Consider the following 12,972-nt stretch of genomic DNA (forward strand, 5'->3'; position numbering starts at 1 on the left):
AGAAGATGCAAGTGGCACAGCTTTAAAGGAGTTGCCAGAGTTAGCCGAATAGCAGACCAGGGAGGTGCCAGAGCTAGCCAGGAACATAGCAGTTCCTAGGCACGTTAAGCTCATTCTATGCTACAGTTTTAAGTTCTGGTCATCAGGACATTTGATAAACACCTCTTTATTTACAGACATGATTATCAACTATGCAAGTTAGGGCAAGAAGTCATTTGCATACATTCTGCAGATTTCTGAGCCTTCAGTTTTAGTAGGGATGTTCTTGCTGGACACTGCAATCCACATTTTATAATTTGTTCCGTATCTATCATAGGTACAGACAGAAAATAATTTTGAGAACACTGGCAGACAGCCCATACCATCACAAGCAGTATTTTTACCAACATAGTTTCCCCTTTAGCTATATTAATTTGACGTTTTTGGCACAATATTCAAAGATAGATTGTTCTGAAATTCTTTACCCATTTGCTTCATAAAAGTGTATCAAAAGCAGATGTTACAATGATTCATTCTGCCAGCCTAAGGTCAAACTGTATATACGCAAATGACTAATTACAGAGAAAACAGGACAAAATATTCTATAATGTAACTCAATCACTACATTATACTGCAAATATAATTCCATTCTAAAAAAAATTAATCAAATAGCACAAACCCCTTTTTCATGCTACATGGTCTCTGGCATGGTTTTATATTGTACACTTCCCAATGTTTAAATTTTATTGCTGTATTACATAACTAAAATATCCCAATAGTTTGCACTTCATACAGTGTTCTTTAAAGGACTTCAAAGCATTTTAGAAGTGTTAAGGAATTCAGCATCGCAACACCCTGTGAGGTATTGCAGATAAGTATTACTGCTCCCATTTTCCCGGTGGGTAAACCAAAACACAAAGAGTTAGGGAACTCACCTAGAGACCCAAAGTGATTCAGTAGAAGAGCTGAAAGTAAAATCCCAGCGAACCAGCCTGGTTTTATAACCCTCCTCCTGCCACTCAAATAGCTTTCCTGGTTCTTTTAGAGATTTTTAAATCAATTTTGCCTTTTGCTGGGATTTTTACTAGCAGGTCAGGCAGAATCTCCAATGGATACTTCCTACCCTGCGTTTTGCATCAGCCAGACTTCCCAAATGCAGGAGAACTGACTCCCAGGAGCTTGGAACTAGTTGTTTTCTAACAGTGGCATTTACCCCCATTCACATAATGAAGAGCAACACCTACCTTTGCAATTTGATCAAACTTCCCAAAGAGCTCATTCAGCATCACTACCAGCTCCTTTGGAGAGCAGTCACTAGCCAGACGAGTGAATCCTACAATGTCTGCATACAGGATGCTGGACAAGGACACACTATTTAGTCACATTTTAATTATCTTTGTTTTCTAACACAAATATGGACATTTAATTGCACTGTGGTTCAATAGTAAGATCTCTAACAGAGCACCTCTCTCTCTCTCTTTGGAAATCAAACTACAGAAGTGACTTAATGGGCAATGTGTTTGGGTTTGTTTTTATTTAAGTTTAAAATACAACATGCTAGTCTAGGGCACACAGTCTTCAAACAAGCTTGCTTTTGCATGAAAACACACAAAAAAACCTTGACTTTAAACAACCCAGTATGTGGATTTGGACAAGTAAAGAGGGTAATTAATGGGTTTTTTTTTTTACCATTGCAATGAAAAAAAGAAATCCCCAATCTGGCAAAATAACTTCAAACCAGTTCTCTTCTCTCCTCTCACCTTGGCAGATGTGCTCAGAGCATCTGAACATAAACTCTTCATTCAACCTGTCTGATCCCAGCCATGACACTTCTTACCATCAGTAAATAGACCGAGTATTAAAAGACAGAAGCATGTCTTAATATAACCATTTGTCAAGTTTCTTTACTTACCTAACATTCTGATGTCTTTTAACATACAGACTATGGAAGTTGTTATCATGCATTTGCCTATCATCATTGGTTTCCTTCAGTCGCTCTATGATGGCTAGTTTCATTCCCATTGAGATATGAGCCGGCAGTATAGATAAAAGCAAGCTTTCCTAAGAAGAAAAAAAGTTTGAATAATGTAAAGTTATTTGAAATGCCATGTTAGGAATCTCAGTGTTTTAGAAAATTATTGGGGGAAGATAAAAAAGAAAAGAAGTCTCCTTATTCAGCAGTTTCTGATGGTTGCAGCTCCGGCTTTCAATAAAGGATTCTTTTTTCTGCTCTCAACATGAGAGTTATGAGTGTATGCATTATTTTTTAAAATATTACATGCACCTCAGTTTACCAGTTTGATATTATCCTGTCTGAAGGCAACAAAGGAGGCTGTACAAGGAAGCAAACAGCAACTGAAACAATGACAAAGGTAAAGCCTTTAGGGAACAATGTGGGCAGCTATTAATTGGAGAACGCCCCTGCTTGGCTCCCTTCAGGTTAGCAAAGTCCACTCTTCCATCAACGGGTATACTAAAACCTTACAGATGCTGGCCTACACACGAAGGAGGGTTGAGTGAGCCATCAACATGCTGACAGAAAGAGACACAAACAGCAGCATGCTATCTGTTTTTCCTAACTCAGAGATGGAGGTAACTGGGCTAAATGGAGCTTACCAAAACTAGCAAGGAAAAATTCAGGATAAGTAAGGGGATATGCATGTATAGGCCTTTTTTGTTTTATACGTTTGTTCTGTGTGCTTTGTACCTTTGGGTGAACAAATGCTTTGTTTTGAGAAAGCTGTTTCTGTGTCACTGCAAAGTTATTCTGTCACAGGCTTCTGGAGGAAAATGTCTTACAGCTACCGCTCACAGTTGGGCTTGTTCGGTGGCTGGCACAGTAGCGTCCACTGGGCCACAGTTGAAGGCAAGAGTTGAGACTAATTACCAAGCCGAGTCAGGTGCTAAGGTCAAGCTGGGCCAGGGTAAAAGGCAGGAGTTGGGAGCATAATGGGGCAAAAGGAGAAGTCTTTAGCAGTAGGAAGCTAGAGTCTGCATTGTTGCTCAGATGGTTCCCTAGGGCAGATTTCTTGTTTAAATAATTGGAGTTGACCAATCAGGCAGCTGCAGGGTTCTGTCGCTCTTGTCTCTTCAGGCAGTACTTCCTGCTGTGCCTAACCTTGCAGTAATTTTTGTATGCTGCTCTGCCTGGCTCTCCAGTGGAGTCATCAGTTGCCAAGGACCCCACAACCCTGGAGTCTAGACCCACAAATCCTTACACTGTTGGGTTAATACAGTTTGGAAGTGGGGCATAGGGGCTGCAGCCCAGAGAGCCAGTCCAGAGTGGTTGAACCACATGACTCCGCCCAGAGCGCGATGCAGGAAGCCAGGCCTATCACCTGAGGCATACACGCGAGACGGACTAAACAGGGTCTAAAGCACAGCTTGCCCAGTCAGTGTGAAACAAACATTCTTCTCTCAATTTTCTGCAGTCTCCCTCTTCTCAGCAGTCTTCCAGCATCTTTTGATAGAAGTTCAGACTCAAAAGCTCACTCTGTAGAAGGAATAGACTATAAAATATTCAAACCACCTGAATTCTCAGCACATGATGGGAAAAATTTAATTGCCTTCCTTGCTAGAGGAAGCATTTGATTAATTCAAATACTGGATAGGAGACTAAATAGAAAACTCTATTGCCAAAATGCTAATGCAACTTAAAAGAACTGAGTTACTCAAGGCTATTGAGGTAGAGCCTTTTAATTTTGGCAAGAATGGAATCCTTTCCTCAGAAATTACTAATGTTGCTCGGCTAACCGGAGATCAATAAAGCTTTGTCCCATGTACCCAAACACACACATGTAATGAAATTACACCTCTGACCAGGGAAGAAGTGTCCGTGAACAAGAATAAAAGAAAAGCAGGAGTATCAGTGCTTTCAAGTCATCTGCTGCTCCCCGCAGAGGAATACTCTGAAGAGCTTACCTGGAATAAAAAGGATCATAAGATCCTTCAAAGAATGAGCACACTCAGAACTGATCCAAAATTCTTCTCCACAGACTGCAGAAATCCCTTTGCTGAAGCAATTAAAGGATGGATTTAAGTTAGCCTCCTTGGTCTGGTAGACCAAGGTCAATAGCCAGGAATTCTTACCACACCCCATCACTTTGAAAATATAGTCTAATTTCAATAAAATATTGATTTCCTTTTAAAAATGAGAAAATACAGCAGATGATGGAAAGCCACAGCAGCGTGAGTTTAGGAGACTGACAAATGGTTCTGGGTACCAATGTGTAGCCTGTGCAGGGAGCAGGATTTTCTCTCTCTCACGTACAACATTGCATAATTAGTTATGTGTATGTCGTCAGTATGGGTGGGGGGAAAGGTCACCTGATTTCTGAAGCCGTGCAGGAGGATTAGACAGAAATATAGTTTGATCTTGTTATGGAGAAACCTACATTCCACTGCCTGCTCAAGGAAAAAGAAGTCAAAGTCTCCCTCCCCTTCCCTGGTATTTTAAGAGACTTGAGGTTAGTGAACAATTAGGGTGACAACAGAGCCCTAAGAACATAATAAGAACATAAGAACGGCCGTACCGGGTCAGACCAAAGGTCTATCCAGCCCAGTATCTGTCTACCGACAGCGGCCAATGCCAGGTGCCCCAGAGGGAGTGAACCTAACAGGCAATGATCAAGTGATCTCTCTCCTGCCATCCATCTCCATCCTCTGACAAACAGAGGCTAGGGACACCATTCCTTACCCATCCTGGCTAATAGCCATTTGTGGACTTAACCACCATGAATTTATCCAGTTCTCTTTTAAACGCTGTTATAGTCCTAGCCTTCACAACATCCTCAGGTAAGGAGTTCCACAAGTTGACTGTGCGCTGCATGAAGAACTTCCTTTTATTTGTTTTAAACCTGCTGCCTATTAATTTCATTTGATGACCCCTAGTTCTTGTATTATGGGAATAAGTAAATAACTTTTCCTTATCCACTTTCTCCACACCACTCATGATTTTATATACACCTCTATCATATCCCCCCTTAGTCTCCTCTTTTCCAAACTGAAGAGTCCTAGCCTCTTTAATCTTTCCTCATATCGGACCCTCTCCAAACCCCTAATCATTTTAGTTGCCCTTTTCTGAACCTTTTCTAGTGCCAGTATATCTTTTTTGAGGAGAGGAGACCACATCTGTACACAGTATTCGAGATGTGGGCGTACCATGGATTATATAAGGGCAATAATATATTCTCAGTCTTATTCTCTATCCCCTTTTTAATGATTCCTAACATCCTGTTTGCTTTTTTGACCGCCTCTGCACACTGCGTGGACATCTTCAGAGAACTGTCCACAATGACTCCAAGATCTTTTTCCTGACTCATTGTAGCTAAATTAGCCCCCATCATATTGTATGTATAGTTGGGGTTATTTTTTCCAATGTGCATTACTTTACATTTATCCACATTAAATTTCATTTGCCATTTTGTTGCCCAATCACTTAGTTTTGTGAGATCTTTTTGAAGTTCTTCGCAATCTGCTTTGGTCTTAACTATCTTGAGCAGTTTAGTATCATCTGCAAACTATGCCACCTCACTTTTTCCCCTTTCCCTGCTGAACATGACAGAATAGTTCTTTAGTGTGAGATAATGTGACTTTACAGGTCGGTGTTATTTTTTCAGAAATTAAATTGCCCTTCTCACATCTTCCTGGTTGGTGGGGCAAGGAAAATGGAAAGCTGGGAGTCTGACAAACAATGTAGGTGGCGAGGGAAACTATATATAGCCTGCAAGACAGCTGGCTTTCAAGTAGGGCGCCAGGACAAAAAAAAAGAAAAAAGAAAAAGAAAAATGCAAGTTACCATAGCAGGATCAGTCCAGGGGATTACAGAAAGCTTGATACTAGTGCAAGCTGATTAGATGCTTCCCTAGCTGCTATCTGTGAAAAAAATTAGCATTCATATCAAGATTTTTTTTAAGGGCTTTGGCATCTCATCTGGTAAGACAGGCAATAGAGGGCAGACTGGACACTAGTAATGTGGTTTCATCTTCTTTCCAATTCAGTCTTTTCAGCCTTCTCCTTTTAGCTCACAATTTATGAGATGAGATCACCATACACATGCAGCATTCTAGATCAGCAGTTCTCAATATTTTCCATACTGGGACCTTCCCTTCCACTTAGCAATATGGGAAAGGCAGGATAGTTGTGACCTCAAGATAACTGTCTGCAACCCCCAGGAGGAAAACCCAAGTTTCTAGATCATTTGTTCTCACAAGAAACACCCCTACAATCCAACCCTTGCTATAATATTTCAAAAGGTTTTCTTCTTCTTCCCCCATCTGCAATTTCCAAACCCTCATTTTATCATGAAACACTGTTTGCAAAAATACCACTCGGGTGTGTTTTGTTAAAAATGAGTCAGCAGTGAACCCTCTTTGGATCAGTGTTTTCAGGATTGGCCTCACTGTATATGCAACAAACACAAAAACGTTATTAAGCAGCCTACAAGAGGGGAAAAGAAAGTGCACTATGTATAAGACTAACAGTCTGGCAATAATGGTCTTTGCTTGGTGAAGCAGCCAGAGGAGACTGCAATAGCTGAGTCTGGGTAAGTAAAATGGGCACGCCGAGGTAGGAACAAAAGAACCTTTATAGCAGCTGATCGAAGTAGAAAAACAGCAAACCCAGGTAGAAATTTTTTTCTCTGCCTACCATGAGAGGTTGCTCCTGCTATTAGATCTTTACAGTAACTAGCCATCAATGCTAGCTTACGACTGAATTATACAAAATTACATCTTACATCAGTATGAATGTCAAGGTTTCATAGTGTTTAAACATTATTCACTTCTAACTATCAATGCCAAAGCAAGTAATTATTTGGCACTTACATAATGTTGTCAGTATATTTATTTTACATAACACTGCAAAATTTTTGTTTACTTGGTTGGCTACTTTAAAAATATATTTCTATCTGTCTCTGCATTAGCAGAAGATGAACATCTTACTCTTTCCTGGAAGAGCACTTGCAAGATTACAGAATTTCAAACATCCAACATCTGCATAAAGAAGGCAGGATCGTTGCTGAATTTAATTAAAAAGATTTCTCATCAATACAAATCTGAAGACTAAGACTTACTTTTCTTCAGAAATTCCTGAGATTATTTTACATTTTACTATTTTAGGAAAACAGGTAAATGATTGATAATCAATTTCTGATTTCAAATACTATGTCTAGTACTATACAGATTTGTCATTTTTTACTAAGACATAAGACATAAAGAAGCTTTCTCCCTTTAATTTCCCCTCTCTATTGTCAATGGCACAGTTGTTTTTGACATTAGGTGGTTTTCATAGGAATTGAATCAAGCCTTTCAGTGTGCATTAGTCACAAACTTAGAAAAAAAGACACACATCACCCAAAGAAAACACATAACTCATGTAATAGAGGCTTTTACTCACTTGTTGCCTCTTTTCAATCTTCAGTTTCATTCGGACTTGAATGCACTTTAAAGTGTATCTGTACAAATCCCATGAAGCATCTTGCATCCGATGCTTGTGAAATGCACCCATCAGGTTACCACAAAGAAAAATTACAGCATTGGCAAGTAACTGCAAGAGAAGAAAAATATTCAAGTGCTGCAGAAGAGTTTGATTCGTATTCTATACTGAAGTAACTTAAAATGTTTTTGTCCAGAACATAAGAAAAAGCTCAAGTTTTCCCCATCCTTTCATACAAGCAAACCACCACCAAACTTTGTGTTAGCCAACGTGTGTGTGTTAAACAGATGCTAACTCAATAACATGAGTGCTTCTATTTAACGCACTCATATTAAAACACAAGAGGGATTCAGTCACATTAGTTAAGGCCCAGGCTTGCAAACATGTGCCTGCCATTGGGGCACATGTTCCCAATATGATGAAGTTGTGAAAAAGGCATATCTGATCCTAGGATGTGTCAGGCGAGGCATTTCCAGAGAGAGGTATTAATGCCACTGTACAAGGCACTGATAAGACTTCATTTACAATACTAAAATGTGTACAATTCTGATCACCCATGTTAGAAGCTGGACAAATGCAGAGAACTCCTTCTAGGATGGTCAGGGGGAATGGAGGGCCTATTTTATGAGAGGAGACTGGAAGACGATAGCTTCTTCAACCTCACAAAAAAGATGGCTAACAGAGGGATATGATTACTCCCTCTAAGTACATCACAGGGGTAAACACCAGGAAGGGCGAAGAGCTATTTAAGTCAAAGGGCAAAGTTATCAGAGAAGCAAACAAGTATAATTGACCAGGAACAAATTCAGGCTGGGAATTAGAAGAACGTTTCTAATCATCAGCGGTGAGAGGTTCTGGAACAGCTTGGGGGCTAACTTCATTTGTTGTGAGAGAGCTGGACAATTGTTGAGTGCAACTGTAGGACAGGGTTGCTCGGAATAGTAGAGGGCAGGCAGCCCTGGGGATCACTTCCAGTTTATATCTTATATTCCTAAAAGCTCATGCTTCAAGTTTTCAGCTAACCACTGCAAGGATCAGGCACGGATTTCCCTATACCCACAATGCACTCTGGAGGGGGAAGGGTTGGTCTCTTTCCTCTAAAGCATCAACAATGGCCCTGACTGGGGATGGGATATCAGGCAGAGCGAGCCTGGGCTCCGAGGTGGCACCGGGCATTCGCTCTCTCAGCTGCATGGCTGGCTGGTTCTTGCTCACATGCTCACTGTTCGCCACATGTGGGGTTGGGAAGGAATTTCCCTGAGGTGAGACGGGCAGTAGTAACCTTGCAGCACCTTGGTCTTCCCCTGTAGTGTGGGGGTGCAGGTCTCTTGCCAGCATGATCTGGGTGTATCTCAATCATTTCCCTGGCATTGCAGGGGCCTCAGACGGGCATTCTCTCCCTGTGGCACATACTAGTCTAGTCTCCTGCAGGCTGTAATACTTTGGTCTCATTTCAGTTGCTGGTGTAAGTGTGCAAGTGCTGGGTAGTGCTTGTGACCTGTGATATACAAGAGGTCAGACTAAATCAGGGTGGGCAAACTGCGGCCTGCAAGCTGTTTTAAGTCGGCCCGCAAGCTCCCGCCGGGTGCTGGGTCAGAGGCCGCACCACACGGCTTGGCCCCACTCTGGTGCTCCAGCTGGGGCGCAGAGTCAAGGCCGCACCACACGGCTCCCGGAAGCCGCAGCATGGCCCCACTCCGGCTCCAATGGGAGCTGCAGGGGCGCTGCCTGCGGATGGGGCAGCGTGCAGAGCCGCCTGGCCACATAGGAGCTGGAGAGGGGACATGCCACTGCTTCCGGAAGCTGCTTGAGGTAAGCAACATTCGGAGCCTGCACCCTTGAGCCTCTCCCCACGCCCCAACCCCCTGCCCCAGCCCTGATCCCCCTCCTGCTCTCCAAACCCCTCAATCTCAGCCCAGAGCACCCTCCTGCACCCAAACGCCTAATCCCCAGCCCCACCCCAGAGCCTGCACCCCCAGCAGGAACCTGCACCCCTGCCCCAGCTCTGATCCCCCTCCCACCCTCCGAACCCCATGGTCCCAGCCCAGAGCACCCTCCAGCACCCCAAACCTCTCATCCCCAGCCCCACCCCAGAGCCCGCAACCCCAGCTAGAGACCTCACCCCCTCCCACACCACAGCCCCAATTTTATGAGCATTCATGGCCCACCATACAATTTCTATTCCCCGATGTGGCCCTCAGGCCAAAAAGTTTGCCCACCCCTGGACTAGATGATCTGATGGTCCCTTCTGACTGTCAACTATGACTCTATGATTTATTCATAGAAAACTCCATGGGCACATACTATAACAGAAGTACATGCATGTATGAACATGCAAGTTACCACCATACACATGTATGTATTCATCAAACATGGTCACACCTGAAACTGTTCAGAGTAGCTGGGTTCTTCTGCAAATGCACCTGGTAAGTGTTCAAACAAGGAGTGACTAATGCTGCTGACTCATTGTGACAGCCGTGGCTCATTAACTCCTTTAACTTTGATTGACGAGAAGTGGAAGTCGCCCTTTTGAGAGATGACTCTAGGGTCTGGGTCTGAAAGGAACCCTGGGTAAAACAGCCAAGTCTGGGGAGGAGGGATTGGGCTGGAATTTGTTTTTATATTTTGAGTTACCTCAGGGGTGCTCCAGCCACTTCCCAGTGTGGGACCTCAGGTAGACCAGACAGAAAATGGAGTGGGCTGCTCTCCTCCTTGCCATGAGGCCCCTCCCTTCTCCACGCCCCTGCCCCCTGGCCTCGCTGGTTGGAAGCCAGAGCTGGGCAGTGTGGGGCACTGGCTGCTCGCAGCCAGCAAGAGCCGCCCAGGCTGGGGGACCAAAGCCCTCAGGGAGCAGCAACCTCTGGGGGCAGGGCCCAGGAGTCCAGGCTGGAGCAGGTCAGTCTGGGCCACTGTGGGGAACCCTAGACCCTCCATCTGCCCAGGGCAGAGACACGGGCCAGGGGTGCTTTCAGGTATCCCAGCCCCCCGCCCAGGGTTTCTTCTCTGCTACTGGAGCTGGGCGCCAGGCCAGCAGCCACCTCTCTCTGCTCTGCCTTCAGAGCTGGGCAGCAGGAGAACGGGAGATGCTATGGGGTGGCTACAGGGGATCTAAGCACATTTTGAGGTGGATATAGCCCTCGCAGCTCCCGTTTCCCCCCACCACCCCGAGTTACCTGGTTAATAAAGCCAAACTTCAGGAAGCAGGCAAGTTTTGATCCAACACAGCGTGTTTGTTCACAGTGTTTAGGAGGGAGAGATATGGGGAGAAGGGCAAGAAAGTGCTACTGGCTCTCTGTCAGTCATACACTTAGGTGTACATGTCTGAAAATACGTGCCCTGATTTCTTCATCTCAAATGAATCAGTCTCACAATACTAGGATACGCCTTCACCTAGGTCTACACTACAACTTATGTCGGCATAACTTATGTCGCTCGGGGGGAGAATAAATCACGCCCTTGAGCGACATCAATTACGCCATCACCACCAGTGTGCACAGCGCCGTGCCAGCGGGAGAGCATCTCCCACCGACGTAGCTACTGGCGCTTGCAGGGGATGGAGTAGTTAAACTCTCTCCTGTCAGTTTAGAACAGCTACATCCAAGAGCTTACAGCAGCACAGCTGCATCGTTAAACTCTCTAGTGTAGCTGTGCCCTAAGTAACCAAAGCTCATGTGACAGGTTATAGCAGGTTTAATCCTTTCAGTATATGTACTCATCTAATTTTGTATCTTACTCCAAACTATAAACTAAGAGCTCTTCACAGTCTCCCAGCATGAACTGTATTTGCATGTCAACGAGCCCTTTCTAGGACAGGTGTTACCTGAACTCATTAAGTAATACCAGAGTGGTAGTAATTTAAAATTATGTGTTTACCTGAATAGAAGGTACCAAGAAAAAATAAAGGAAATCACAGGTAAGTTTATTTTGGCAAAACATCTGAAGGTCAAGAGACCCTGTTTGAAAGGGGCATGATTTAATAACTGATAAAAGAAAATTAACCATGTCAAGTGGATGCATTTTTGATGAAGAATTAATAGGTACCATGACTCATGAAAAAGGCAATTACACTTTCAATTGTAACTACTAAAGATCAAAGAGGAACTGGCCTATCTAGGAGAATATTGAACTAACAGGAGCTAATAGACAAATCCATTTGATGGCAAGCTATAAGGTTGAAACTGGACCACATTTGCCTCTTGGACAAATGCAATCCAACTGATCGGGCTTGAAAAAAATCCATTAACCAAAGACAAGTGGGAAATGTTCCCCCCCAAACTCCATGCTTGCAACAGAAAGCTAGGGCTAAAGCAATCATTTTTGCAGACTGCAAGCATCTTTGTTTGTTTTTTAAATTGTCTAGCTTTTAAGGTTGTGAAATTAACCAAAGTTTGGTCAATCTTCACTGCTGCTATTCAGAAAAGTATGGGCAGCAGCCACACTATCAAGCATGTCTATTTTATTTTGTTACAATATGGGGAAGCTACAGGCTACAGCCGATGCTCGCTATGGAATTATTCAAAGGGTGGAATCACCCAAAAAACCCAAAGAGGCCTTGTAAGAGCGGTGAAGCAACAGTAACTTTTTTCCTCATGTCTCCTTGTAGGGGAGAGGTAGAGCAGCAGAGGCCCCCACTTCACAGAAGACACTGGGGTAAAGTAGCGAAGATCCCGAACATGAGACTTCTCAGATCTATCCAGTGTCATCCACACCAGCTAATATTTCTGGAAGAGTACCTTCCAACTTCTGCTTCCTGCTAGCAGGTCTGTTTTTAATATTGATACAGAGTAGGGCAATACCCATGAGTTATGGCGGCAAGACTTTTTTCCTTGAAGCTAATTTTAAAATCTGAACATCCATCTATAAAGCCAAAACCTGAATTAGGTGTTTTTTTGTTTTGGCTACGGCAGTTGTATCAGGACAAAAAAAAAAAATTCTCCCTCTTTACCCATCCCCCAAATGTTGCAGCTCTGAAGTGTTCTCTCTTTCTCTCAAATAATTTTAAAATCAGAAAAAGGCCAAGTTTTATAGTCTTTCCAAATAAGATTATACTATGGGGCCTGATCCTGCAAATCTCTGGAAGCGGCCCTTACTCATACAAGCAATCCCATAGAAGTCACTTACTTCAATAGGAAGCTCTTTGGGGCAGGGATTGTATTTTTGTTCTTTGTACATTGCCTTGCACAACTGGGTTCTGGTCTGTGACTGGGGCTTCTAGGTGCTACCACAGTCCATATAACAAATACTAACTGTGTAAGAACATGCAGGATCAGGCTCATAGATAGGAACAAAGGAAGAGTAACTTTCTGAGACTATAAGAGAATTGTATTAATAAGGATGCTGTGTGCTATGATCACCCAGTATTTCCAATTTATAACAACAATTTTACAAACATTTCAATACTAAAATAGGCCAAAAGCTACAGCCCCGGCCACCACTGCCCCCACCCCCACTCCCCATCCATATAAAGGGGCAATGTTAAGAGAATTAAAGCTCCAGTTGCAGTGAAGTCACTTTGTAGTTACTTGCACTGAGAACGAAAATATTGTATTTGGTGTTTGT

General features: G+C 43.3%; 1 protein-coding gene across 10 annotated transcripts in view; it reads right to left on the minus strand.

Annotated features, from left to right (window-relative positions):
• ADCY7 (adenylate cyclase 7) overlaps window positions 1-12,972 on the minus strand; it is a 124,738-nt gene that overhangs the window by 39,542 nt on the left and 72,224 nt on the right. For all 10 annotated transcript variants that reach the window (XM_039503811.1, XM_039503810.1, XM_039503812.1 and 7 more), the window contains 3 exons: window positions 7,375-7,524; window positions 1,892-2,040; window positions 1,224-1,335 (listed from right to left, as the gene is read on the minus strand). In XM_039503811.1, the coding sequence (XP_039359745.1) occupies window positions 1,224-1,335; window positions 1,892-2,040; window positions 7,375-7,524 (411 nt within the window). The remainder of the gene's footprint in view (window positions 1-1,223; window positions 1,336-1,891; window positions 2,041-7,374; window positions 7,525-12,972) is intronic.

The sequence above is a fragment of the Mauremys reevesii genome, linkage group 16, assembly GCF_016161935.1.
Source record: "Mauremys reevesii isolate NIE-2019 linkage group 16, ASM1616193v1, whole genome shotgun sequence".
NCBI lineage: Eukaryota > Metazoa > Chordata > Testudines > Geoemydidae > Mauremys > Mauremys reevesii.